Raw genomic sequence first — 25,114 nt, 5'->3', positions numbered from 1 at the left:
CAGAGGAGCCTGGAAGGCTACAGTCTATGGGGTTGTAAACAGTCAGACACAACTGAGCAACTAACACAAAACATAATCTTAAAAAGATGATAGTACTAGGATTAGTTTTAAATTACTTTTAAAAGGACATCTGATCAGGCCACATTATGATAATTCTTTAAGATCTTTATATGAATTCATATACTTACTATCTCCTAAATCCTTCAGACACATTCTTCCAAAATGCAACCATAATATATTACTTGTGAACTTGGCAATCAGAAGAAATTGATTTCTTTGAATAATTCCAATTTCAAATATTCTGCCCCAATACTCCATAAATATATTTGTCCCATTTTTCAGATCAACATTCCACTTTTTGATTCTAAAAATTGTTTTGCAAAAAAATACACATACAAAGCAACTCTTTCAGAATATATCAAGTACTTTAGAAATACTCATAATACTTTTGACACATAATAATTTTGGGAATCTATCACTGAGAAATAAACTAGAAAAGAAAGTTTTGTGTATAGACATATTCTCCCAATGTAATTAGGATAATATAAATACAAAATTCAAAAGTAGACAATAATTATGATATAATCATATCATATATAGTTATAAACATTATTATAATAAGGCTATGTCATAACATGAGGAAATAAATGTTATAATATTAATTTAAAAATCAAGATGCAAATTTGTATATGCAGTATGATCACAACTTAGCTAAAAATATGAAAAGAAGAAATACTAAGGAATGTTAGCACAAGAGTTAGCAATGTTTCACAAGAGTTAGCAACAGTGGCTTTGAGGGTTGAAACTGATTTTTTTCCATCTAATCCTTCAAACTGTTTACAATTAGCGGAAAAATGAATTTATGTAGAAAGCCAAACTACCTTTGGATTGAAAAGTACCATACTTGGGTATTTATAACCGCAGTCTGAATGATCTTTGAGATCATTCTTTTCTTAATACTCCATCTTCACAAGGCTTAGCAAGTTTCTCTAATGAGGTACCTCTTTGTTTTTTGGGTTACTGAAATAATTTTCTGAGAATTTTGAATGGAATCCTCTTTAAGGATACCTTTTGAAGAATGTTTTAGGGTGGCCTTATTTTAAATGTAAAATGTTTAGAGATGATTATGACGATATTAGAAGTTTATGAACTTTAAAAAGTTAGGTTTATATTCTTTTCATGGAAAGCTTCCATATTTGATTTGACGTCAAATCAAAATACAATCACAAAATCAAAAGAAAGATTTTACATTAAGCTAAGTGGAATCATATGAACTATGGTTACCAAAAGTATTTTATTAAGTGTCTCTGGGTGTGATTCAGTTGAGTGAAAACAGAAGAGCCTGCCCCAAAGGGGAGGGTAGGACGGTGAGGAGCTCTGGGCTATGGCTCTGCCTTTCTGCCACTGGGATTTTACCAAGCCACTTAACCCCTTCTAAGCTCCACTTCCACATATGCAAAAAGAGGAGCTTGGACTGGGACTGGTACTGTTTGGAAAAATACCAGCACTAACTGTCTGAATAAACACTAAATATATAAACTAAATATAGCATATATAGTCTACGAAAGCAAAAAATGTGTCTTAAAAATGGCAAATCCAGAGGAGATCAGTGTGCTTTATGTTGGAGGATAATTATCACCACATTTCCATCACTCTTTTACCATTACTTCAAGGTTTGTAAATAAAGGTTCATAATTTAGCAGAGAAAATTAAGTTCAAAGTGAAGGAAAAATTTCATCCTTTTTGACTAGCTCGCATGTGGTTCTCAGATTTCAAATCTGGGACCCTCTAGAAGAAGCAGTTGAATGGATTATAGCTGCCATAAGGGTATAAAGTGAAAGACAAAACCTCTCAGATAATTAAGGTTTTAATCAGCACTTCAGTTCAGGTCAGTTCAATCACTCAGTCATATCCGACTCTTTGCGACCCCATGGACTTTAATCAGCACTGAATAGATATAATGCAACATTTCAACTATGCTATGAAACAAACAAATGATATGGCAGGAAACCTGGGTCTGTTCTGTCATAACCACTCATGACATTGGACAAGTCACTTAATCTCTTTGGGCTTTATCAATGGGAAAAAAAAAAAAACAAAGGAAAGATACTGATATCTTCCTTGCCTAAAAAGAGGAGGCTAAACCATACGCTCTTTTGAGGTCCTTGAAGCTCATTGCTCTATGACTCCGGAAAGCTGGTACAAGTATGGGAGCAGAGAAATAGCTTAGATCTCTCAAATGGTCTTCATGATGAAACTGTCAAGAATCATTTTCAATTTTTTATTAATTTTCTAAAGTAGCTTTTCTTGCCAGTCTAGACAAGTTCAATGTACTTAGCTAGGGAGCCTAAGACCTGTATAAGTTATCAGTATTCTAAATATTCTTTTGGCAAAATATCTACCTTAAGCATATAGACTTTAGATGAAACTTTCTACGGGGAGGAGGTGGAGAATAGTCTTTGATTATTATAATGGAATCTAGCTGGCATAAACATAATATGCCTCCACCTCTCCATCCATCTAAAGCTGATAGACAGCACTCAGTCTAGCTGACCATTGCCAGCCCAGTGCCCTGGCTGTAAGGCTAAATTGTAGTGGTTTTATTAATCATCAGCCTGGTAATAAAGGCCAGCAAGGATTCCTTATCAGTGACTTATAAGAGCTTGGTTACTCATAATATATGGGAGCATCAGAGCTCTGATTAAGTGGACTATCTCACTCCCTGTGTGTGTGTGTGAAAGTTGTTCAGTTGTGTCCAACTCTCTGTGACACCATGGACAGTAGCCTGCCAGGCTCCTCTGTCCATGGCATTCTTCAGGCAAGAATACTGGAGCAGGTGAAAGAAAGAAAGAAAGAACGTCACTCAGTTGGGTCCGACTCTTTGCAACTCCATGAACTGTAGCCTACCAGGCTTCTCCGTCCATAGGATTTTCCAGGCAAGAGTACTGGAGTGGGTTGCCATTTCCTTCTCCAGGGGATCTTCCCAACCCAGAGATTAAACCCAGGTCTCCCGCATTGCAGGCAGATTCGTTACCATCTGAGCCATGAGAGAACGCCAAGATGGCATCCTCTTCTCCTAGTAGGTGGTCCAGAGGGGTGACTTTAGCTATGTTTAGTTTAGTTCTGGATCTTATTCTGTGTGGATAATGTACTGTCTCATTCCTACAACATGTATCCTATAAATATGACAACTTTGGTATCTTTGATTAGAATTACATGGTAACAAAAGGAATTTGGAGGTCATTAAACAGTAGGGAAGTTTATCCCAGCTTACTTAGCATGTGGAGAAATGGAGAACAATCTAAATGTCTCAAAATTGCAGATTTGCTATGGTGCAACCATAAGACAAAATTATGCAGTCATTAAGAGTGCTTCTGTATGAAAATAATTTGATGAAGTATTACAACATAATGTTAAGTTTAAAAAAGTAGGATATGAAAATATATACAACATAATGCAAACCATCTAAGATCAAAAATAGAGATGAAGAGAGATATACTGTGATACAAAAAAAAGAACTAGAAGAACATACTCCAAAATGTTAACAGTGGTTATCTCTAGGAAAATAGGAAACAGTAGATAAATTTTCTTCATCCTTTTCTATATTTTTGGATCCTCTAGAATGATACTACATTATTTTCAAAACTAGAAAACAAACTTGTAAAAACTAGTTTCACCACTGTAAAATTTATTTTATGGAAATTCCCTAGTATACAGTAAATCTATTTAAATGTATATTATTTAACATGAAAAATGATATCCTACCCAGACAGAAGCCCGAGAGAAGAACATCAGGACCAGTATAATGATGAAATACCAAAATAGGAAGTTCCCTATTGCCCCACAAGAGTCATCCTTCCGGCATTCATAATCTTGATTTGGAATGGTAAAACTTATAGGAATAGTGGGAGGATCCACCTCCCAAAATAAAGAAAAAAGATCTCCCATGATGACTTCTTGCTTTGAAAATAAAACATGCTCATAGGGATGGAGATGACTGGGAAGTACTTGAGGTGTATGACAACTTCCTTGGCAACCTATTATGACATATACACTTCATTAATTGTGACAGGAACTGACAAACGTTTCTTGGATTGCTAAATTTTTGGAAGATCTGTGTAAGTCACATCTATGAAAGTTTAAGGTAATCCCCCATACCTCAATATGGTGCATTCTGCCTTAATCTTTGTGTGTGTGTGTCTTGAAACTTGTATACATGGTATTTTCTCTATGTAAATCTAAGTCTCTAAGGTATCCATTCATTTTTCAGTCTCTTTGATATATATCATACCATTGTAATTTAACATAGATAGTTCTAATGTGTTGTAGACTGAACTGTGGTCCCCAAAAAGCCTATGTGGAAACTTCAAGCCCCGATTTGACTATAATTGTAGATAGAGCCTAAAAAGAGGTAATTAAGGTTAAATGAAGTCATAAGGATGGGGCCCTAGTCCAATATCACTGGTGTTCTTATGAGAAAAGGAAGAGACATCAAGAATGTGCAAGCACAGGAGGAAAAAAAGACAAGACTATGTGAGGACACAGAAGAGGGCCATCTGCAAGCCAAAGGACACAGGTTCAGGAGAAATCAATCCTGCTAGCACCTTGATCTTAGATTTCCAACCCCTACAACTGTGAAAAAAATAAATTCCTGTTGTTTAAACTATGCAGTCTGTGGTATTTTCCTATGGCAACCCTGGAAAACTAATACATAATGCCAACAATGTATCTAAATTAGGTAGTAGTAGTGTTCCTTTCTAAGTCTTGAATAAATGCACAGTAATTCACAGATTACCTTAAGAGGGAAAACATAGATGTATCTGTTGTGAGTTACATAAAACATGTACAATTTCTTTCAGCATGTGTTGGGGAGGAAACTGGTATTCTAATTTTGTGTGTGTGTTAGCTGCTCAGTCATGTCCGACTCTTCGAAATCCCAAGGTGCCCACCAGGCTCCTCTGTCCATGGGATTCTCTGGGCAAGAATACTGGAGTGGGTTGCCATTTCCTTCTCCATTCTAATTTTGTACATTTGAACAATTTTCAAGTTAGTTCATCCCTAAATCTAAAACTAGAGCAAACTATGGTTGCTTCTAAGGCAATCTAAAAATTATAAAAATTCCACTTTAAAAAAATCGCTTAGATCTTTAAGAGCATAGCATACCTACAGATTTTCATTAACATGCAATACCACAAGGAAACTTCATTTTCTTCTGTTGGACCTTAGAAGCATTTTAGGGAAATTTCTGGCCATTGGGACGTGCTGTGACAATCCACTAGCTTATCAGGACACAGTGTGATGTTTCTATTAGAGGCACCCTTCTCTGCATCCCCACAAGCAAGTCTCCAGACTTTGTGCATCCTGGACCTTGTTTCAGGCCCGCGTCATCTCCTCCAGGAAGCTCGCGGGGATCTCGGGCTGGGCCCGCCACGCTTCCTCGGGGCTCACTGCACTCCACCTCACCTACCTTTCTAGTGCACCTTCCCGCCTCCCCATCCCACCTCAATCCCCTCTCTGAGATACTCCAGGCAGAAACCAGAGAAAGTTTTACTTTCACGCCATCCCGCGCGCGGTTCAGCGGCACATTGTAGGTATCTATATTTCTTAAATAAAAGCAAAATGAACTCCCTGATGAACCTTTTCCTCAGGATTATAAGTTCTTCCAAAGAATATGCAGGAAAAGTAAAGGCTGTTTCTTTTTAAAACCTCAAAACCACTAACAACTTTAACAAAACAATTTGGTTTTTCTTGTTACTGCTGCAACCTCATTACACGGATATTTAAAAATTTACATGGGGCCGGGACACTTAATTTTTTTTAACACAGAGGTGTGAAAAATGCTTTCTCATTGCTGACGGTGTCTGGACACATTATCAAGTACTCTGTAGCCTACAATTACCCACACTGCTTAATAAAATCTGCTACAAAATATGAGTCCATAAACGCCCAAAGGAAGCTAAAATGATATTAATATATAGAAAATCAGCTTGTTATAGTTATTACTTTTTACTGTGTGTTCAGAACCTGGTCTGAATTTTTGCTGCTCAGCTTTCTCCCCGCACCAGAGTGGGAGCCACAGATCCGAAGGCTGTTTCCTTGGTAACGCTCCTAGCCTCCTTCCCCCGCCCCGCCTCCTCTTCCCGCGAGAAGAGACAGTCCCGTCCTTCCGGTAACTGTAGACGCACGAGCTGGTCGATTTCGCTGTTGAGCTTGGTTTCGCGCATGTGCAGTGGAGAGTGGCGCGAACCCGCCGCTTCCGGCCGAAGAACACGGTGCGTTTTCGGGGTCATCTTTGTGCTTCCTGGACAAGGAGTCCGCGCGGGCCTTAGGAGTTTAGCGCCTGCGGACCTGGCGAGAGTTCAGCCAAAGGGGAATGTGGCCAGACCACCCACTGCCCGTAGTGGAAGGGAGGAAGGAAACAATAGGAGTTGCTAAAGTTTGTACTGGGACAGCCAGGGAGGGAAGCTTTCTGCACTGAGGAATACTGACTCCGGGTCAGGGTGGCGGGAAGGGCACTGGTCTGTACTTAATGGGATACGACTCCATAGAGCAGGAACAGGCCTTAACACTTGAATGCAAGAGATTGGGCCTAGCGAAACAGAGGAAGTATAAATCCCAGTGTGGACCAAAACTGCTCACTGTCCCCACTCACCTTTACTCCCTTCACACCGCGAATACTCGCCCTTCTAAAACTTAAATCCCTATACTTTTATTAGCAACACAAAACGGAGATGGCGTGGTTGCAGAGTTGGTAAAGATCGTAGGCAGTTGTTGATTTCTGCACAAACATGTAGCAGGAGAATAATGACATATTTTACTTGGAATATTTTCTCACCAAACTTGGTATATTGGCTTTCTTATAGCCCTGGCCTGGTCCTTGTTACATATTCCAAAAACACAATATAACGTAATTGTACAACACTAACCCTTGAATTGCAAAGTAAGACAGTTTTCTTTATTGGAAATGTTAAAGTACTCTCTGAAGGAACCACCCAGTTCTCTGTTGATTACACTGTGGTGCCAGTGAAGCTGTCATTTAGGGTTCCTTTTTCATATACTAATATTAAAGGGTAAAAACAATTTGGAAAAATATTTGAAAGATGAGGAATATGTGCAGTTTTAAGTTACCCACTGAGCGACTGAACAACAATAATAGACAGAAGTTTGATTTCTTAAATGGAGCAGTAGTTCCTTTTGATTAATTCCTATGCTTTTTGATTTTGAACAGATGCAAGGGGAGCCAAACCCAAGTGCTTCTCTTATTGACAGAACCATCAAGATGAGAAGAGAAACAGAAGCTAGGAAGGTGGTTTTAGCCTGGGGACTCCTAAATGTGTCTATGGCTGGAATGATATATACTGAAATGTAAGTTAATTAGCCCAAAAAAATGCGAAAAAAGTAAAAATTTAAGAGGCCAACAGTTGGTTCCACAGGCTTTGTGTTTTGATTTTCGGTGTGTGTGTGTCTTAATATTAAAAAACCTTTCTGATTTTTTTCAGGACTGGAAAATTGATTAGTTCTTATTATAATGTGACATATTGGCCCCTCTGGTATATAGGTAAGTAATTTTCACTGTGATTTAGAGTTACTCCCAATGAAAAACTGCACTCAAGTTGAATTCAACTTAGTATTCATCCCTTCATTCAACACATATTTGAATGCCTGCTATGTTCACCAGGAAGTCTGTACCCTCATGGAAGGAATACTCTAGTAGAAGAGACAATCAAGTTAATAAACAGTACAATTCCAGATAATCATGAGTTCTGTGAAGAAAAATAAACTTTGGAGCTGGTAATATTTGTTATTCTCCCAGAATTACCTTTCCTTACTTCTCTACCTTTTCACCTTTCAAGATCAACCAGATTTTTTTCCCATTGATACCTTCCTCAGTTTCCTCATTTCTTCCTCTCTCTGCTCTTCAGTAGTCTTTGTGCCCATTAAAATAAATTCCAAAGTCTAATACACACATTAAAGTCTGATAGGGAAGTGATGGGGCAAGTGGAAGAGCAAGAGTTTTGAAATCTGTATACCTGAGTTAGAATCATGGCTTCAGCAACTAGCTGTGTGCTATTGCAAAAGTCACCTGACTTCTTTACAACTGTTGGCAGAGCTTTAAAATGAAGGTGAAAGTGTTTATTCTAAAAGGTTGTAAGGATTAATGATAATATTTTGAAACTCACTGGTAAATGCCCTACACATAATAGACATTCATTAAATGTTAACTGTTACGAGGAATAAGAATACAGTTTTTAATTTTGTTGATGTTAATTTGCTGAAGTATGCATGGTTTTGTTTCCCCCATTTAAATGTTCCACTCCACTTTTAAAAAATAAATTGTTCTCTTCCAGAGCTTGCCCTTGCATCTCTCTTCAGTCTAAATGCCTTATTTGATTTTTGGAGGTATTTCAAATACACTGTGGCACCAACAAGTCTGGTTGTTAGCCCTGGACAGCAAACACTTTTAGGGTTGAAAACAGCTGGTAAGTGTTTTATACCTTTTGCAAAGGTGAGGGGAAAGTTTGCCAGTAAATCTCTCAATTTAATTTTCTCATAAACTCAGCTAGAAGGGACTTCTACGCCACCTGGTTCAACTGTATTAAACAGTTTTACAATAAATTGTCTTAAGATCAGTGATTATCATTCCTATTTATATAAATTAAATAACATTCATAGCCTCATGGAAGTTTGTTCCATTGTTTAATTACAGTTACAATTAAATGACTAATTTTTGCTGCATTAAAGCCAGTTTCTTATTTTGAAGTCGATGGAAAATGGCACACAACCACAACCACTTGTGTCCTTTGATAATACTTTATGTAATTTAACAACCAAGTCACACTTGCTGTTTCCCTGACCAAAAAAGATTCAGTTCATTTGTTCTCATAGAAATTTTATTTACCATATGTGTGCTCAGTTGCTCAGTCGTGACGGATTCTTTGCAACTCTTTGAAACTCACTGGTCAAACTTTTGATCTATGGACTGTGGCCCTCGGGGCTCCTCTGTCCGTGGAGTGGGTTGTCATTTCCTCCCCCAGGGGATCTTCCCTACCCAGGGATCGAACTCTTTGTCTGTTGTGTCTCCTGCATTGGCAGGCAGTATACTTACACACAATTATTTGTTTGTTCCTTCTAGTTGTACAGACTACTCCTCCACGTGATCTGGCAGCAGCCCAAATCCCCCCCTCTCCACCTTCTCCTTCAATTCAGGGTCAGAGTGTGTTAAGTTATAGCCCATCTCGCTCACCCAGTACCAGCCCCAAGTTCACCACCAGCTGTATCACTGGATACAGCCCTCAGCTGCAAGGTCTGTCATCAGGTGGCAGTGGATCTTACAGCCCCGGAGTGACCTACTCCCCCATCAGTGGTTATAACAAGGTAGGACTCTTATCTCCTACTATTTTACTTACTGTTTCTCTTATTACTACTATTCTGATGACTATTTTAGAAGTGGGAGGTTTGAATTGAAAATCACCTAGTGAGTCAAAACTCCTTTTTTTTTAATCAATGAAGAAACCCAGAACCAGTGGGTAACTGACTTGCCCAAATTTGCCTATTTAAGAGCCAAGAATAGGGCTTCTTTGGTGGTTCAGTGGTGAAGAATCCGCCAGCCAGTACAGGAGACATGGGTTTGATCCCTAGTCTGGGAAGATTGTCATGAGACAGCTAAACCTGTGCCCTGCAGTTACTGAGCCTGCCCTCCAGACCTGGGAGCCACAACTGTTGTGCCCACGTGCAGCAACTGCTTAAGCCCCTGCGCCCAGAGCCCATGCTCTGCAGTAAGAGAAACAACCGCAATGAGAAGCCCACACAGTAGAGGGAAGACCCCATTCTCCACAACTAGAGAAAAACCTGCATGCACAGCAGTGAAGACCCAGCACAGCCAAAAATTTTAAAAAAGAGCCAAGAATAGAATCCAGATTTCCTGACACCAGTTAGAAGTTCTTTATATCACGTCTTAAAAGAATCCTCAAAAAAAAAAAAAAGATTTAGCTTTTGCAAAAGACAGTGTACTGAGGGTCACCATCTAGGATTTTTCTGCAGACTCTTTATTTATTTATTTGTTTAATTTTATTTTGGGGCATACAGCATGGCATGTGGGGTGTTGGTTCCCTGATGTCTCTTGTTAAATGAGGAGTGTCTGGAAGTGAAAACAAGACCTGTGTGCAAGTCTTTGTATGGACTTAAATTTTCAGCTTTTTTGGGTAAATGCGAGGCGAAGGAGCAGGACATGTGCTATTGCGTGGTTTAGTTTTGTATGAAAGTGCCCAACTGTCTTCCAAAGTGACTACTGTTTTGCATTCTTACCAGCGATGAATCCAAGTTCCTGTTACTCTACATCCTTGCCAGCGTTTGATGATGTCAGTGCTCTGGATTTTGACCATTCTAGTTGGTGTGTTACTTTTTGAAAGTTCAAAAACCAAGACAAAGAAATAGCAATTAAAGAGAAATAAAATCAAGTTCTTTTATTTTGTACAGCTGGCAAGCTATAGTCCCTCTTCTCCTTCTCCGTATCCTACCACTGTTGGTCCAGTGGAGAGCAGTGGATTGAGATCTCGCTACCGTTCCTCACCCACCGTCTACAACTCCCCTACTGACAAAGAAGATTACATGACGGACTTGCGAACCTTGGATACTTTTCTTAGAAGTGAAGAAGAAAAACAGCATAGAGTTAAGCTGGGTATGTATATATTTTATTTTGAGCTAATATACATATTTGGGGTGTCGTGTTATCTTTCATCTATAATTTTTCTTACTTTGATCCCATGCATAATCGTTTTAAGTCTTTTTACTAATACACCTTGTGTAGCTTAGCAGAGGAATTTATTTTGTTTTTGTACTTTGTGCTGTTAGCATCAAGTTCACCTAAATTTAAGATGTAAAATAGAGCTGAGCTAACAGAAATCTTAAACCTTTGATTTACAGTTAAAAGCTTTTTCATACAGCGTAATTTATAATTTGTTTAGAAGTTGAGGTTATAAATTGTTTTTGAAGCGGTGTGTGGCAGGGCGTGGTGAAGTGAGGGTTGTCTCCTGGGGTAGTTCTTGCGAAGGTCGGTGTGGGAGGGAGAATGGAGGGAGCGTGGATTTGCACCAGACGTGCTGCTGTTCTTCAGAACATTTTTTAACTTGTCTCTCGTTTACCTTGGGAAACAATGTTAGCAAATCTTAATCTCTTTGGGGTGGATTTGATTATTACAAAGTCAATTATTTGAAACCAAATTAGGTTATCGAGCCGAGAGATGATTTTTCCCCCTCAAGAACTTTCACAGAAAGTGCCTTTGGTGCTAAAGCACAGCCACAATGAGGAAGCCGGTTATTGGACCATGGCTCTTTGTGTCACTCGAACTCTCTCTATTGATTTTTAATTTAATTTTGCCTGAAAGTGCCACAGATGTCAAAGAAACAAATCAATATTACCTTGTTATTTGTCGATACATGCTTTTTCTTCTTTTTAAATTTGGAATTATTTCAAGGAAACTGAAAATTATAGAGTAAAATACAAAGAACCCTGTGTACCCTCTACATTGCCTTTGTCACAGCCAGATATTTTCTGGCTTCCATTTTTATTTCTTCTTTGACCTATACAAGTTATTTAGAAATACTGTTTGGAAGTATTATTGGTGATTGGTGTTGCTTTGAATTTCCAAATATGGGAAATGAAAGGCTTCATTATCTATTTTTTTCCCTCCCCTAAGTTAATTGTATGGTGACTAGAGATTTTGATCTGTACCCTATTACTTTTCTTTTATAGTTTTTGAAACTTGTACTTAGGCCTGCTATTTATGACCACATTTTGTGAGTGGATCTTAGTGTGTTGAAAAGAATGCATACTCTATAAATATTGGGCTTCATGTTTGTTCATTGAGTCAAGCTTCATAATGATATTCTTAAATTCTTTATTAGCTTTTTTCTGCTTAATTTGTTACTAAGAAAGTGTGCTAAATGCACCCACTGATTGTGTCCCAATGAATGTCTCCCTGTAACTGTCAAATTTGCTAAATATTTATGAGATTATGTTATGTGCATATAAATTCAGAATATCCTTCTAGTCAGTTTTATCTTTATCTCTTAGGCTTTTTACCTTTGAGTCTGTTGTGTCTGACATTAACAGCTATACTAATTTTCTTTTGGGTATTATTTGCCTGTGTGTCTATGTCCATCTGTATACTTTTAAGCCTTCTGTGCCCATAGGTTTTAGGTTATTAAGTATTTTGTATGAATTAATCTGTATTAATATTTTGTGGAAAACTACTTTGAAACTATAAATATCCTTTTTCTTATCAAATATTCACTGAATAGCTTTAACACCCTTTCAAGATTCTTTTCAAAGTTAATTATTACTGGCTGTCATGGTATTTCTCTAATTTTTTCATTCCTTTATTTATCCCTTTTATGTTTTTTATAAACTTTGTGTGTGTGTGTGGTTAAATTTACATAACAGTTACCATTTTAAACATTTTAAGTGTATCATTTAGTATTATGTACATTCAGTTTGTTGTGCAACCACTTCTTAAATATATGTATTTGTTAGTATTCTCCTGTAAGGTAGAGCTTCTTTCCCTGCAGTTAGGTTATTTATTTTGATGCTTAGATTGTCTCAGATTTGGCTAGTGTGATTGTCTAGCTTCTGTGTTCTTCTGGTATCATTCTTTGAACACTCCTCCCCCCTCCCCCAACCCTACCCCCAGCCCACCTCCCATAAGCTATTCCAGGCTCTTCTTTCTCTAGTAACTAGCTCTGGAGTTAGTCTGTTTTTCCAGGGGTCATGTTTGCTTTTAGTGGAGAAAGATATTTCGTAATTAATGTCTGTGCACTGGATATGTCATGGTTAATCTTAAGTCCACTGAGCAGACAGCTAGGAAACAGATATGGAAACACACACATACACACACTTGTATATTTCTCCATCCATCCATGAAAGTGAAAGTGAAGTCTCTCAGTTGTGTCCAATTCCTTGTGACCCTACAGACTGCAGCCACCAGGCTCCTCCGTCCATGGGATTTTCCAGGCAAGAATATTGGAGTGGGTTGACATTTCCTTCTCCAGGAGATCTTCCCGACCCAGGGATCGAACCCAGCTCTCCCACATTGCAAGCAGACTATATGTATTAAAAACCATGAGTTCTGTGGTACCTCCAATTCCAGTCCAACTATACAGGGTTTGTCTTAGCCTCCTCTGTTTACATATTTATAACTCTTTTCTCCAATAATGAGAAAATGGGCACTCACATATACTCTCTGTTTGTTGTTCAGTCACTAAGTCATGTCCGACTCTTTGTGACCCCATGGACTGTGACCCCATGGACAGAGGAGCACCCCAGTCTCCTCTGTCTTCCACTGTCTCTTAGAGCTTGCTCAAATTCATGTCCATTGAGTCCGTGATGCTGTCTAATCATCTCATCCTCTGTCGTAACCTTCTCCTTTTGCCTTTTGTCTTTCCCAGCATCAGTCTTTTCCATTGAGATAATTCTTCGCATCAGGTGGCCAAGGTATTAAAGCCTCAGCTTCAGCTTCAGCATCAGTCCTTCCACTGAGTATTCAGGGTTGATTTCCTTCAGGATTGACTGGTTTGACTTCCTTGCAGTCTAGGGGCCTCTCCGGAGTCCTGTCCAAGACCACAGCCCAAAAGCATCTATTCTTCAGCGCTCAGCCTGCTTTATCATCGAACTCTCACATCCATACCTGACTACTGGAAAAACCACAGCTTTGACTTATACACACCTTTGTTGTCAAAGTGATACCTCTGCCTTTTAATACACTGTCTAGGTTTGTCATAGCTTTCCTTGCAAGGAGCATCTTTTAATTTCATGGCTGCAGCCACTGTCTGCAGTGATTTTAGAGCCCGAGAAAATAAAGTCTGTCACTGCTTCCACTTTCTCCCCTTCTATTTGCCATGAAGTGATGGAACCAGATGCCATGATCTTCGTTTTTTGAATGTTGAGTTTTCAGCCAACATTTTCACCCTTGTCTTTCACCCTCATCAAGAGATTCTTTAGTTCCTCTTTGTTTTCTGCCATTAGAGTGGTGTCATCTGCATTTATGAGGTTGTTGATATTTCTCCTGGCAATCTTGATTGCAGCTTCTGCTTCATCCAGCCCATCATTTCACATAATGTACTCTGCATAGAAGTTAAATAAGCAGGGTGACAATATACAGCCTTGCCATATTCCTTTTGCAATTTGGAACCAATCCGTTGTTCCATATCGGGTTCTAACTGTTGCTTCTCGACCTGTACACAGGTTTCTCAGAAGGTAGTTCACGTGCATCTCCTAAGAACAAGGACATTTTCCTTTCTGACTACCATATGATTTTCATATTTAAGTTACCACTATTCTTCATATTTACATTTCCTCCAGTGGACCCAATAATGACCTTGGTAGCTCTTTTCTTTTATTGGTGGAAGATCCAGTCAGGGACCATATATTTCGTTTAATTGTCATGCTTCCTTAGTCTTTTTTCATCTGGACCATTTATGAGTGTTTGTTCTCTTTTTTGTCTTTTATGACATTTATATTTTGAAGATACAAGGCCTGTTTTGTAGATTTGTATTTGTGTGATCGTTTTCTCATTGTTAGATTAATTTTAAATATTTTTTGGCAAGAATAAAACTTAGCTGGTGGTTCCTTTCAGTGCATCACATCAGAGGATAGATGATATCATTTGTCCCTCTATTGGCAAAGTTAAATTGGATCTCCTGGTCATAGTGATGACACAGTTTGTTCATAGTACCTTTTCCCTTCTGTAATTTATAAACAATCTATAGTATGATGCTTTTGAGACTTACGACTATCCTGTTCCCTTAAGCAGTCTTTCACTCCAGCAGTTTTAGCATCCATTGATGATCCAGTGAGTTACTACAGTAGTAGTTGCAAAATGGAGACTTTCTAATACTTCCATTTCTTCAGTATACGTTTAGTAGTTTGGCATTCTGCTATAAAGAAGAGCATTCTGTTCTCCTCGCCCCACAGTTTGTTTTATCCAGTTTGGACTGATGGTTCTGTCTTTTTAATTTAAACTTTAAACTGCTGTTTAACTCTGAGTTTTTTAATTTGTCTTTTTTTTTTTTCTGGTTTCAACATTTTATTTGCTTCTCTTTGGTATATGCCTGATTTATTTTAGAGTATCTTGCTTTGTTCTTATGTTTTCCATTCTTTTTCTTAGTCACTTTAAGCATACTTTAAAATTCCTGTCCAATAGCTCCATTATCTAAAGTTCTTGGAGATTACATACTAACATTTTTTTCTTGTTGACGCATTTGCTTGGAGACATGTTTCTTTGTGTTATACGCACTTTTCATTTTTGGTAAGCTCATCTTCGGTAGAGTTTCATCTGTGCTTTTTCTGTCCTTGGCAGGCTGGGTGGAAGCCTTTTGTTTCCTCCTAGCAGTTTCATATTTGCCTCTATCGGTGATTGAGGAATATCATTGATCCTGAATTAATTTAAGTAATTTCTGGGCTTGAAAGTTCTTGGACCTTACAGGGAGTGTAAATGGGCACTGTAAACACACATGAAGGCGGATCTGTAATTTTTAAATCTCTGGGGATTTCTTTTTAAAACCAACCTAAGAGAGACAGGCTTCCTTGTTACCTCCTGGTGTCAGTGAACAGATACTCTCTTCCTTATCCACTGAGAATGCAGCCCCTTGAGGTCCTCGGCTGTGTGCGAGGTGCAGGGAATAGAGGTAGGAAGGAGGTCTCAGTCTAGCCCAATACCTCTCCTGGACCTGTATGCACATTTCCCGTTCCCAGGCACTGAAATCCACTCTGATAGGTGTCCCAAAGCCTACAAAATTCTCCAGAGCAACCGCAGCATCACTTCACACACAGGCCACTGGCCACTCTGGTTTTCAATTCCCTCTTCATTTTTAGCGGCTATTCCCGTTACATATTTGCAAGCTCCATTATTCATTTAAATTATATGTTTTATTATTCTTACATCTTTGGGGTTGTCCAGCTATGGATTTTGTGCTATTTTGGTGGTGATGGTCATTACAGAGAGGCCCTATTTGTGTCACTTCTTGCTATATTTTCCTTGTACTTTAGCTCATGTACAACAGATAATAAAAATGTATTTCTGTCATCTGCATAGAACTTTTGTCATCTAAAGCCAGTCTTCTTCAAAATTTTCCTTAAGTTCAGGTTTGCCCTCAGAAAGCATGATTATCATTTTTAAAGTTAACAGTCAAAATAATTAGTCAAAATAGGGTAAGCTGTTTGCTCTTATCATGACCCCATGTCTCTTCCTTTTTAATTCCCTATTTATTTAGCCGTTGTACTTGTTTAAAACTTTTCTTGACATTAATTCATTCCTCTAAGTCATTGTTGCCAGAAGTTCTGCTTGGAAATATCTCACCAAGTGTGATATTTCTTTATTATACATAGTTACTATTTTTATGCCAGTGTGGAGCATACTTTCACCAGTGCTACCAGCACAAGACTGGCTCACCTCCAAGGTTTCGATGCTGTGACTTGAAATACTGCCACATGGCCCTTTCATGATTTCTCATCCTCTATGCCTCTAAACCTCAAAAGAAAACCAGTTTTATTATTTTACAATCATGCCTTTCAAAAATACTGCTAAGATTAAAAAAAGTAGTCTCTATTTGTGATTTTTCTGTGAGGGTATGAAGTATCAGTTGATATTTTGACATCAGTTAGACTTTGAAAAAAATAAACTCTTCCTAAGTATCAGTGGACGTGAGTTTGACCGAGCTCTGGGAGATGGTAAGGGACAGGAAACCCGGGGTGCTGCAGTCCATGGGGTCACAAAGAGTCCGACACGACTGAGTCAGACACGACTGAGTGACTGAACAACAACAACAAAGTATCATATAGTTGTCCTTGAAAATTTGCTGTTTATTAAGGAATTGTGCTAGATGCTGGGCTTCCCAGGTGGCGCAGTGGTAAAGAACCTGCCTGCTAATGCAGAAGACATGGGTTCAGTCCCTGGGTTGGGAAGATTCCCCTGGAGTAGGAAATGGCAACCCACTCTAGTACTCTTGCCTGGAAAATTCCATGGACAGAGGAGCCTGGTGGGCTACAGTCCATGGGCTTGTAAAGAGTCAGACACAATTGAGCACACATGTGCTAGATACTAGGGAGAAAATTACTCCCTGCCCTCAAGGAGCTCAACTTTTGTTTGGGAAAGGAGACAAACCTTAAAGTGTGGTAAGTACTGTGGTAAAGTCCCCTGTAGTATTAAGTCCCTAAATGTGACTGTTTACGTTTCCTAAAAGTAAAATGATAAACTTAGAAGTGTAATCAGCAGATGGTCTCTTTTGATACAACACAAGCATTACTACAGACTATAAATAGACCACAGTGTAGTGCTGGGAAGAGTGAGTTTAGCTGCTAGCCAAAAGACTAGTATATTAATAGGAGGCTGTAGTTAGCCCATTCAGAAAGAGCTTCTAAAAATTCAAGCAAGAACTTGGCCTATTTATTTCCTGATGAAATTTGTCTTTTGTTTCTCTCTGAATCATTGGAAAGTCTTAGAGAATGAAACAAGCTTAATTTTACAACAAAAATAAGCAGACACTTTCAACCACTTAGAAATCTTATGGCTGTTAAAGTGATACTGCTCAGAAAAAGTTCTTTTTAATGTTTAGCACCAGCACTCCATTTCTCTAAAGAAAAGATAATGTTTGGAGGAGAGAAGGCTTTGTCTTGGGTTGCCATTGCATAGGTTCCTAGCTACCCAGAGCTCATATACCAGCCCCTGATATCAAAATTACTACAACACACTGTGATACTCCTTACATTCATCATTGTAGGAAGCCCAGATTCTACTTCGCCTTCCACCAGTCCTACTTTCTGGAACTACAGTCGTTCTATGGGGGATTATGCACAAACTTTGAAGAAGTTTCAGTATCAGCTTGCCTGTAGATCTCAGGCGCCATGTGCTAACAAAGATGAAGCCGATCTCAGCTCTAAACAAGCTGCAGAGGAGGTAAATGGAAAATGAAAATGACTTGATGTTTGTGATTTACAGGTTGTTCGAAAGTCTTCTTTTCTACTTCTGGAAATTGTTTTCTGTGACATCCACTTTTACTGGCTAGAAATGTAAATTTGGCACATATTATACACTGGAAAGGGGCCTTCCTGGTGGCTCAGATGGTAAAGAGTCTGCCCGCAGTGTGGGAGACCTGGGTTCAATCCCTGGGTCACAGGATCCTCTGGAGAAGGAAATGGCAAACCACAACAGTCCATGGGGACTCAAAGAGTCGGACACAACTGAGCAACTTCACTGTTACTTTCTCAAACACTAGAAAGACCCCTAGCTAACTTGTGTACTGAAAATTGAATTATATTCTACATTTTACTCTTTACGGCACAGAGTTAACATTAGTGTCCTACCTAAAACATTTTCTGGCACTCATTCATAAAAAGATATCTCAGGTATTTATTTGTACTTAACATATACAAGATTCTTGCTCTTAAAATACATTTGGATTAGAACATTTGACTAGAATATACATTTGATATAGAACATTTTGTGGTTTCATCAGTTTAGTAGCAAACAAGGGTTTGAATTTTCTTCTTAAAAGGAAAGAATGTTCTTTAAACATACATATGTAAGGAATTTTAAATGTATGTGCATGAGTAGCAACTACTACATGTTAATCAGGTCATGAAGTTTTTTGATCATGAAGTTTTTTGCAAAGTATTCCAGATATTTCTGAGGGTGGGGAAAGGAATGACTGATAACCTGGCAAGACTTTTTCTCAGTGATTGTTCATTCTAAACATTTTTTTTAATAGGTTTGGGCAAGAGTAACTATGAATAGACAACTTCTTGATCATATGGATTCATGGACAGCTAAGTTCAGAAATGTGAGTTTTGATATTACTCTGTGGACGATATTAGTGCCTCTTCATATACAAAGTCAGTTATTAGAATATCAATTGGAGATGTTAATTATTAGACTATCAGAATTAAATATTACTAAAAGTGCACTATGGGTGACACACATAAGGATAAACATGGCGTTTACCATATGGTATCTGCATCCTTGGGACTTTTCCCCCTTCAGTACTTAGCAAATCACTGTATCTTGAGAGGGTAAAGGAAGAGTGTATTTAGTTGTTAAGATCTTCCCTTTCCCAACATCTCAATTTTGCTTTTCAGAGAGCTTTCCTATCAGAGCCTGTTGTGTGTCTAGACATGTGAGGGAAGCAAAAATGAGGTCATTATTCTCTGAAAACTTCAGTGTTAAAGAACATAACATATACTTGAAGCTACTTCAGAGTGTATCCTTTTCTTCAATTTTTCATGAGAAGAGCCTTCTAATCTTTGGCCTGGAGGTTGGCAAAAGCCAGCTCTCCCACATACAGAGGGAGTGAGTTCCCTGGTTTCAACCCTACCTCATTCTATTGCTCTCTGTAGTATCCACATGTCCCCAATCTAGGGGGTAAATTGGCCCCTCCTTCACTGCAGGAAGCTCTACTTAGACTCTGTAGAAGCTTCTTCCACTGTTTTATCCTCCACCATTTACTCACCAACTCCCCATCTTCTGGAAATATTATATATTGAAGTCATTTGTACTCGTTTTTTATTCTTTGGCTGTAATTTACATAGGGTATCAAGAGCGGGAATGGTAAAAATAGTAGGCTACTTTATTGAACCAGAAGCCTGGTTGCCTTTTTTGATTAAAAATTCCAGAGCCAGCCCTAGAACTACTCAGTAAGGCCTTCTAGGAGTGAGGCCTCGATCTCTATCCTGCACCTCAGACAGTTTTGTTGCAGCCTAATTGTGGCTGGCAAGTAGGATACGTTTAGTAAATGTTGGAAGAATGAACAAGCAAAATGATGTCCTAGAACTGTACTTCCTTTTATTTCCACTTACAGGCTTATCTAAAAATGCTATTATATTTAAAATACAAAGTCTTGGTCAGGGGTATTATCTTGGAAGAAATGCAAACACAATCCTTTATCTGAATTCCTTAGGCTACAATGTTCTGAAATTTAGGGGTTTTTTTGTAGTTTCTTTTGAAAAGCAGTGTATACATATACCTTATATTTTATAATAAACTAGCAGGGTCTTTTTAGTACTCAGTGATCAACCACTTTATTGTTTCTGCAGCAAAACATATGAGCAATCATGCTGAGTAAGATAAAGTCTAAAAATAGTTCCACAGAAATTCAATTCAGGTCTTGCCAATATATCAAATTTTCTTGCTAACTAAATTATAAAAACACATCATTTTCAGAGGTTTTTAATTCAAAAATTTTATTAAGAATTGTATAACTTGTATTTGATTTGAAACTTTTTTTCATCCTTCTGCTTTATGGTTAAACAGAAATGTGGAAGCAGAAAGGGTAGTTGAAGTTGGTGTTGAACACACACCCAAAACCCATAACACACAAACCAGGTTGGGTGTGGATTCTTTGGACAGTCTTTTCACATACCAGGATGAGTTTGAGATCAGCCATGCAAAATGGCGTTTGAAATTCCTAGTCCTAAAGTGAATAGTATAATATTCACAAACTAGTTTTAAGTATAATAATATCAGTTTTCCACATGGTTAAGGAATTGAGGGAGCCTGCTGAGAGGTAATCAGTTATGCTAGTTTTAAAAACTATTATACTAATCACAAACCAGTAAAAAATGCTACATGCGTAAATATGTAACTAATTACCCTAGAAGTATAAACTAAAGAACATCCTTTTAGCTAAGTATTAATATAAAATCACAGAAGAATTTAAGAAAAACTTCACATGTAACTGTAAATTTTATATCTTCTTCAAAAAACAGGCAAACAGGCATATCTGATTTAAGAGTATAACTTCATTAGCTTACATTCTGTTGGCATATTTACTTAACTCTGTAGACTTCGGGTGCTGTTACTTCCATTCTATTTCATTATGTACTCTATTAATATTCAAGTACAAGACAGTAAAAAAAAACTTTCATGAAAATAATCTTTTGAGAAATGCTTTAAAATTATGTGTGTAAAATCATTCATTTCATCTCTCCCTAGTGGATCAACGAGACAATATTAGTGCCGCTTGTACAAGAGATTGAGTCTGTCAGCACGCAGATGAGGCGAATGGGTTGTCCAGAGCTGCAAATAGGAGGTATGTGAGAACACAGCCCAGCATTTGAGTTCCTTCAGTGAATCTGCCAAGTGGAAAATTTCTTCTTGTAGTGGGTTATTTAACAGCATCCTTTGTTACCTTTCTTTTTTTTTTTAAACATTTTCCTGATGGCCAATAATACTGAACATCTATCCATGTGCTGGGCCGTTTGTATATCTTCTTAGGAAAAACACCTTTTCACATCTTTTACCCATTTTTTTTCCCCTTTACCCATTTTTAAATTGAGTTGTCTTTATTATTGAGTTGTAGGTGTTCTTTGTATATTCAAGATACAAGTCGCTTATTAGATATTAATTACAAAAATTGTACAAAGAATAAAAAATGTATAACAATGCTAATTTAAAATCTCCCATTTTCAATTTATCTGCTAAAAATAAAACTGTTAAGGTTTAGTGTAATATAATTTGCCTAAAGTATATATACTGTAACTTACTTAGTGCTAAGTCGTTAAGTTTCAAAAATATAAGGAGTATTTTAGTCAACCAGATCTTTCTAGAGAACGGATTTCTCTTCGAAGTATGTAAAAGCTTTGAATTGCATATTAACACTTTCCACTTGCTTTGGGTATCTTTTCATCAGTCTTTATTCTCTGGGTTAAGTATAGAATTGTACATTGCTAAAGTACTGGCATCATCGACTCAGTGGACTTGAGTTTTAGCAAACTCTGGGAGATAGTGAAGGACAGGAAAGCTTGACATGGTGCAGTCAAGGGGTCACAGAGTCAGGCACAACTGAGCGACTGAACAACAAAATACCTATTTACTGAGTACCCAGAATTTTTTGTTTAGTTATTTATTTGGCTGTGCTGGGTCTTACTTAGTTGCAGCATGTGGGATCTAGTTCCCTGACCAGGGATCAAACCTGGGCCCCCTGCATTGCGGAAGTCCCCAGATGTTTTATATATAATGTACACAACATTCACATTAACCTTGAAAGCTAGCTTTTAGTGCCTATTTTATGGAACAGGCCGCTGAGACTCAGAGAGGTAAAGTAACTAGCCCAGTGTCACAGAGCATTGATTTGAGACCAAAGCTCTCTGACTCCAAAGTTAGAAGGGTTACTTTCTAGGTCTTTGTAGTATTATTTGAACTTACAGTTATCTTTTTTGAGATTTTTTATAAGCTATAAAAGTAAGTATCTTTCACATTTTACCAGTGTGATATGCTTTTTGGAAAAGAACAGCATTGTTTTATCACTGCAAAAACAACATGTGTATGTTCACTGTAGAAAATTTGGAAAGTGGGCTTTCCGGGTGGTAAAGAATCCACCTGCCAGTGTAGGTTCAATCCCTGGTTTGGGAACATCCCCTGGAGAAGGAAATGGCAACCCACTCCAGTATTCTTGCCTGGGAAATCCCATGGACAGAGGAGTCTGATGGGCTACAGTCCATGGGGTCACAAAAGAGTTGGACACGACTTAGCAACTAAACAACAACATAGAAATACACAAAGAATATCACCTGTGATTGTACTTCAGGAGATAACCACAATCAGTCAGTTGTTTTTTTGTTTTGTTTTTTACTTTAATCATGAAAACTGTTCAGTTTTAGTTTTTGTAGAAAGATCTTTCAAGAGGGAGGGGACATATGTATACCTACGGCTGATTTCATGTTTTTATTTGGCAGAAAGCAACATAATTCTGTAAAGCAATTGTCCGTAAATTAAAAAAAAAAAAAAACATGGAAAATCAGTTTTAGTCACAGTCGTGTATTCTTTTTTGGAGAAAGATACTATGATACTGTATATATCAGTTGTATGTTATAATTTAAGAACATTACAATGTGAAAAGTATGTATTTGGGAGTTGAGCAAATAATACATATGTGTATATATTTTTAATTGAATTGAAGTCATACCTCCTTTTTTCCCTCCACTTTTTGTTAAGTATTTATTCTCCAGTACTGTTTTTTTTTCCAGTACTGTTTTTATGGCTAGTTTATATTTCTTTTTTTTTTTAATGTAATATATTGTATTTAACTGACCTTTTGTCATTTAAAGATTTTTCCCCTTAATGTTACTAATAGTGCTGTGAGTAAATGTCCTTTTACCTAAATATTTGTGTACATTTATAATTACTTCTTTAGGATAATTTCTGAGAGGTGAAGTTATAAGTTCAATAGGTATAAATGTATTAAGCCTTTGTACATAATCCTTCAAAAAGCTTAAACCAATTTGTATTCTAGCAATAATGTCACCTATAAGAAAGCCTCTTTTCTCAACATTGTATAGTAAGGTTGGACATTTTGAAACTTTCTGTTGGTTTATTAATTTCTTTGGATAGTAGTCTTTCATGAAATCAGAGAGAAATCACTGTCATAAAGTTTTCACTTGTCAGTGGCATAATAGACATCTTTTAACTCAATCTGATTTTGAAAGCTATTGTGTATCTTTTTATTAATATATACACCCCGCAAGAATCTCCTGTGTATTAGTTGTTTATAAAGCTGCCACCTTGCCAGAAATGGTCAAGTAAATTGTAGGTAAAGTAGATGATGCAGGTTGTTAAGATAAACTATCATTGCTTTTATTTATTCCTTCAACATCTATTCAGGGAAGAGCATTTGAAGTTTTTTTGAAGGTCCACATGAAGAATAACCTGTGTGTCCTGTGTGTTTTAATTTTAACAGAGGCTAGTATTACTAGCTTGAAACAGGCTGCTTTAGTCAAAGCTCCACTCATTCCAACTCTGAATACAATCGTGCAATATCTAGACCTCACTCCAAATCAGGAATACTTGTTTGAAAGGATCAAAGGTAATTATTGATTTGAAGAGGGAAAAAAATGAGAACTGTTTCATTACTTTGAAATTTTATAAATAAAGGTAACATGGGAAAGAAATTTTTTTTCATTATTAAGTATCACTAAGTATGATCTTACTTTATAAATACACATTATGGCTTCATTAAGGCTAATACTTGGACAACTTTTGGGTTTTATATTTCATATGCTTAAAAATGGTCAAAATAATGTAGTTATCCTTGAATACAGTAATAATTTTGTCCTATATAGGGAAACTTAAATATGAGCTAAATGGGCTTACATGAATATTTCATTCATTTTCTATTCTTAAACTACCAAGAATGGATGCCACAATGACATTCTTTTATTTGCTGATCTTATTTCTTTCAGTTTTTATGTCATGTGTAATATGTTGCTTCTTCATATTTCTGTTATAGTCTGATTGTTTGGGGGAAATAATCCTGGTTATTTTCCTGGGTTGGGAAGATCCCCTGGAGAAGAGAATGGCAACCCACTCCAGTATTCTCCAGTAAAATCCCGTAGACAGAGGAGCCTGGCAGGCTGCAGTCTGTGAAGTCTCAAAGAGTCAGACATGACTGAGTGCATGTGCATGTATATACACGTACACAATCTTCTCAAGAGACTAACTTGAAAATCAGGATATTTAGCCTCCCTGATACCCCCACATACTCTGTTTATGCCTCCCTACATTTATTTGGATACTCTGTAAAATGGTCTCATCACTAAAACAAGTTTTAGAGATGATATTTCACTTTTTAGATTTATCATAAATCTTAATTTGCAAGCGTTATGTTGCCCCTTCTGTATTCTAGGTTTAGACTAGGATTCAGGAATAAACATTTATCATGACTTTTTTTTTTTTTAGTATAATTGCTTTATAATGTTGTGTTAGTTTCCACCATACATGTATACATATATCCTCCCCTCCCTCGGGAGCCTCTCTCCCACCACTGCCCCCAAGTCCCAGCCCTCTGGGTCATCACAGAGCACCGAGCTGAGCTCCCCGAGCTGTGCCTCAGCTTCCCGCTAGCTAGCTGTCTTACACATGGTAGTGTATGTCAGTGCTGCTCTCTCAATTCATCCCACCCTCTCCTTCGCCCCAGAAATGTTTTGTATAAGGAGAATTAAAACATATTTAAAACTAGACACAGGAGTCTGCTCAGCCTTCTTATACCTAGCACCCAGTTCTAGCAGCCATCAGTCCCTGTGCAGCCCTTACCCTTTCCATATTCCCACCTACATCCTCCCTTCCTGCATTATT

The 25,114-nt window shown here is 37.7% G+C and overlaps 2 protein-coding genes across 5 annotated transcripts in view; one reads left to right on the top strand and one right to left on the bottom strand.

The window, feature by feature from the left end:
* Positions 1 to 25,114, bottom strand: part of SSMEM1 (serine rich single-pass membrane protein 1) — a 33,977-nt gene that overhangs the window by 3,296 nt on the left and 5,567 nt on the right. Inside the window, exon 1 of one of the 2 annotated variants that reach the window (XM_061165800.1) lies at positions 3,766 to 3,948. The exons of the other annotated variant lie outside the window; for it this stretch is intronic. Coding sequence (XP_061021783.1) covers positions 3,766 to 3,948 — 183 coding nt within the window. Of the gene's footprint in view, positions 1 to 3,765; positions 3,949 to 25,114 lie in introns of those variants that run through there. 2 annotated transcript variants of the gene reach the window in all.
* TMEM209 (transmembrane protein 209) overlaps positions 6,171 to 25,114 on the top strand; it is a 30,048-nt gene continuing 11,104 nt past the window's right edge. Inside the window, exons 1-10 of one of the 3 annotated variants that reach the window (XM_061165798.1) lie at positions 6,171 to 6,272; positions 7,229 to 7,365; positions 7,500 to 7,558; positions 8,349 to 8,480; positions 9,134 to 9,375; positions 10,477 to 10,678; positions 17,772 to 17,947; positions 18,759 to 18,830; positions 20,978 to 21,074; positions 23,721 to 23,846. In XM_061165798.1, coding sequence (XP_061021781.1) covers positions 7,229 to 7,365; positions 7,500 to 7,558; positions 8,349 to 8,480; positions 9,134 to 9,375; positions 10,477 to 10,678; positions 17,772 to 17,947; positions 18,759 to 18,830; positions 20,978 to 21,074; positions 23,721 to 23,846 — 1,243 coding nt within the window. In that variant the 5' untranslated portion in view covers positions 6,171 to 6,272. Of the gene's footprint in view, positions 6,273 to 6,297; positions 6,437 to 7,228; positions 7,366 to 7,499; positions 7,559 to 8,348; positions 8,481 to 9,133; positions 9,376 to 10,476; positions 10,679 to 17,771; positions 17,948 to 18,758; positions 18,831 to 20,977; positions 21,075 to 23,720; positions 23,847 to 25,114 lie in introns of those variants that run through there. The other 2 variants (XM_061165797.1, XM_061165799.1) reach the window with 2 other exon arrangements.

This window comes from Dama dama, chromosome 18 (assembly GCF_033118175.1).
Source record: "Dama dama isolate Ldn47 chromosome 18, ASM3311817v1, whole genome shotgun sequence".
NCBI lineage: Eukaryota > Metazoa > Chordata > Mammalia > Artiodactyla > Cervidae > Dama > Dama dama.
The sequence above is the reverse complement of the archived record's forward strand: the minus strand, read 5'-3'. Positions and strand labels throughout refer to the sequence as shown.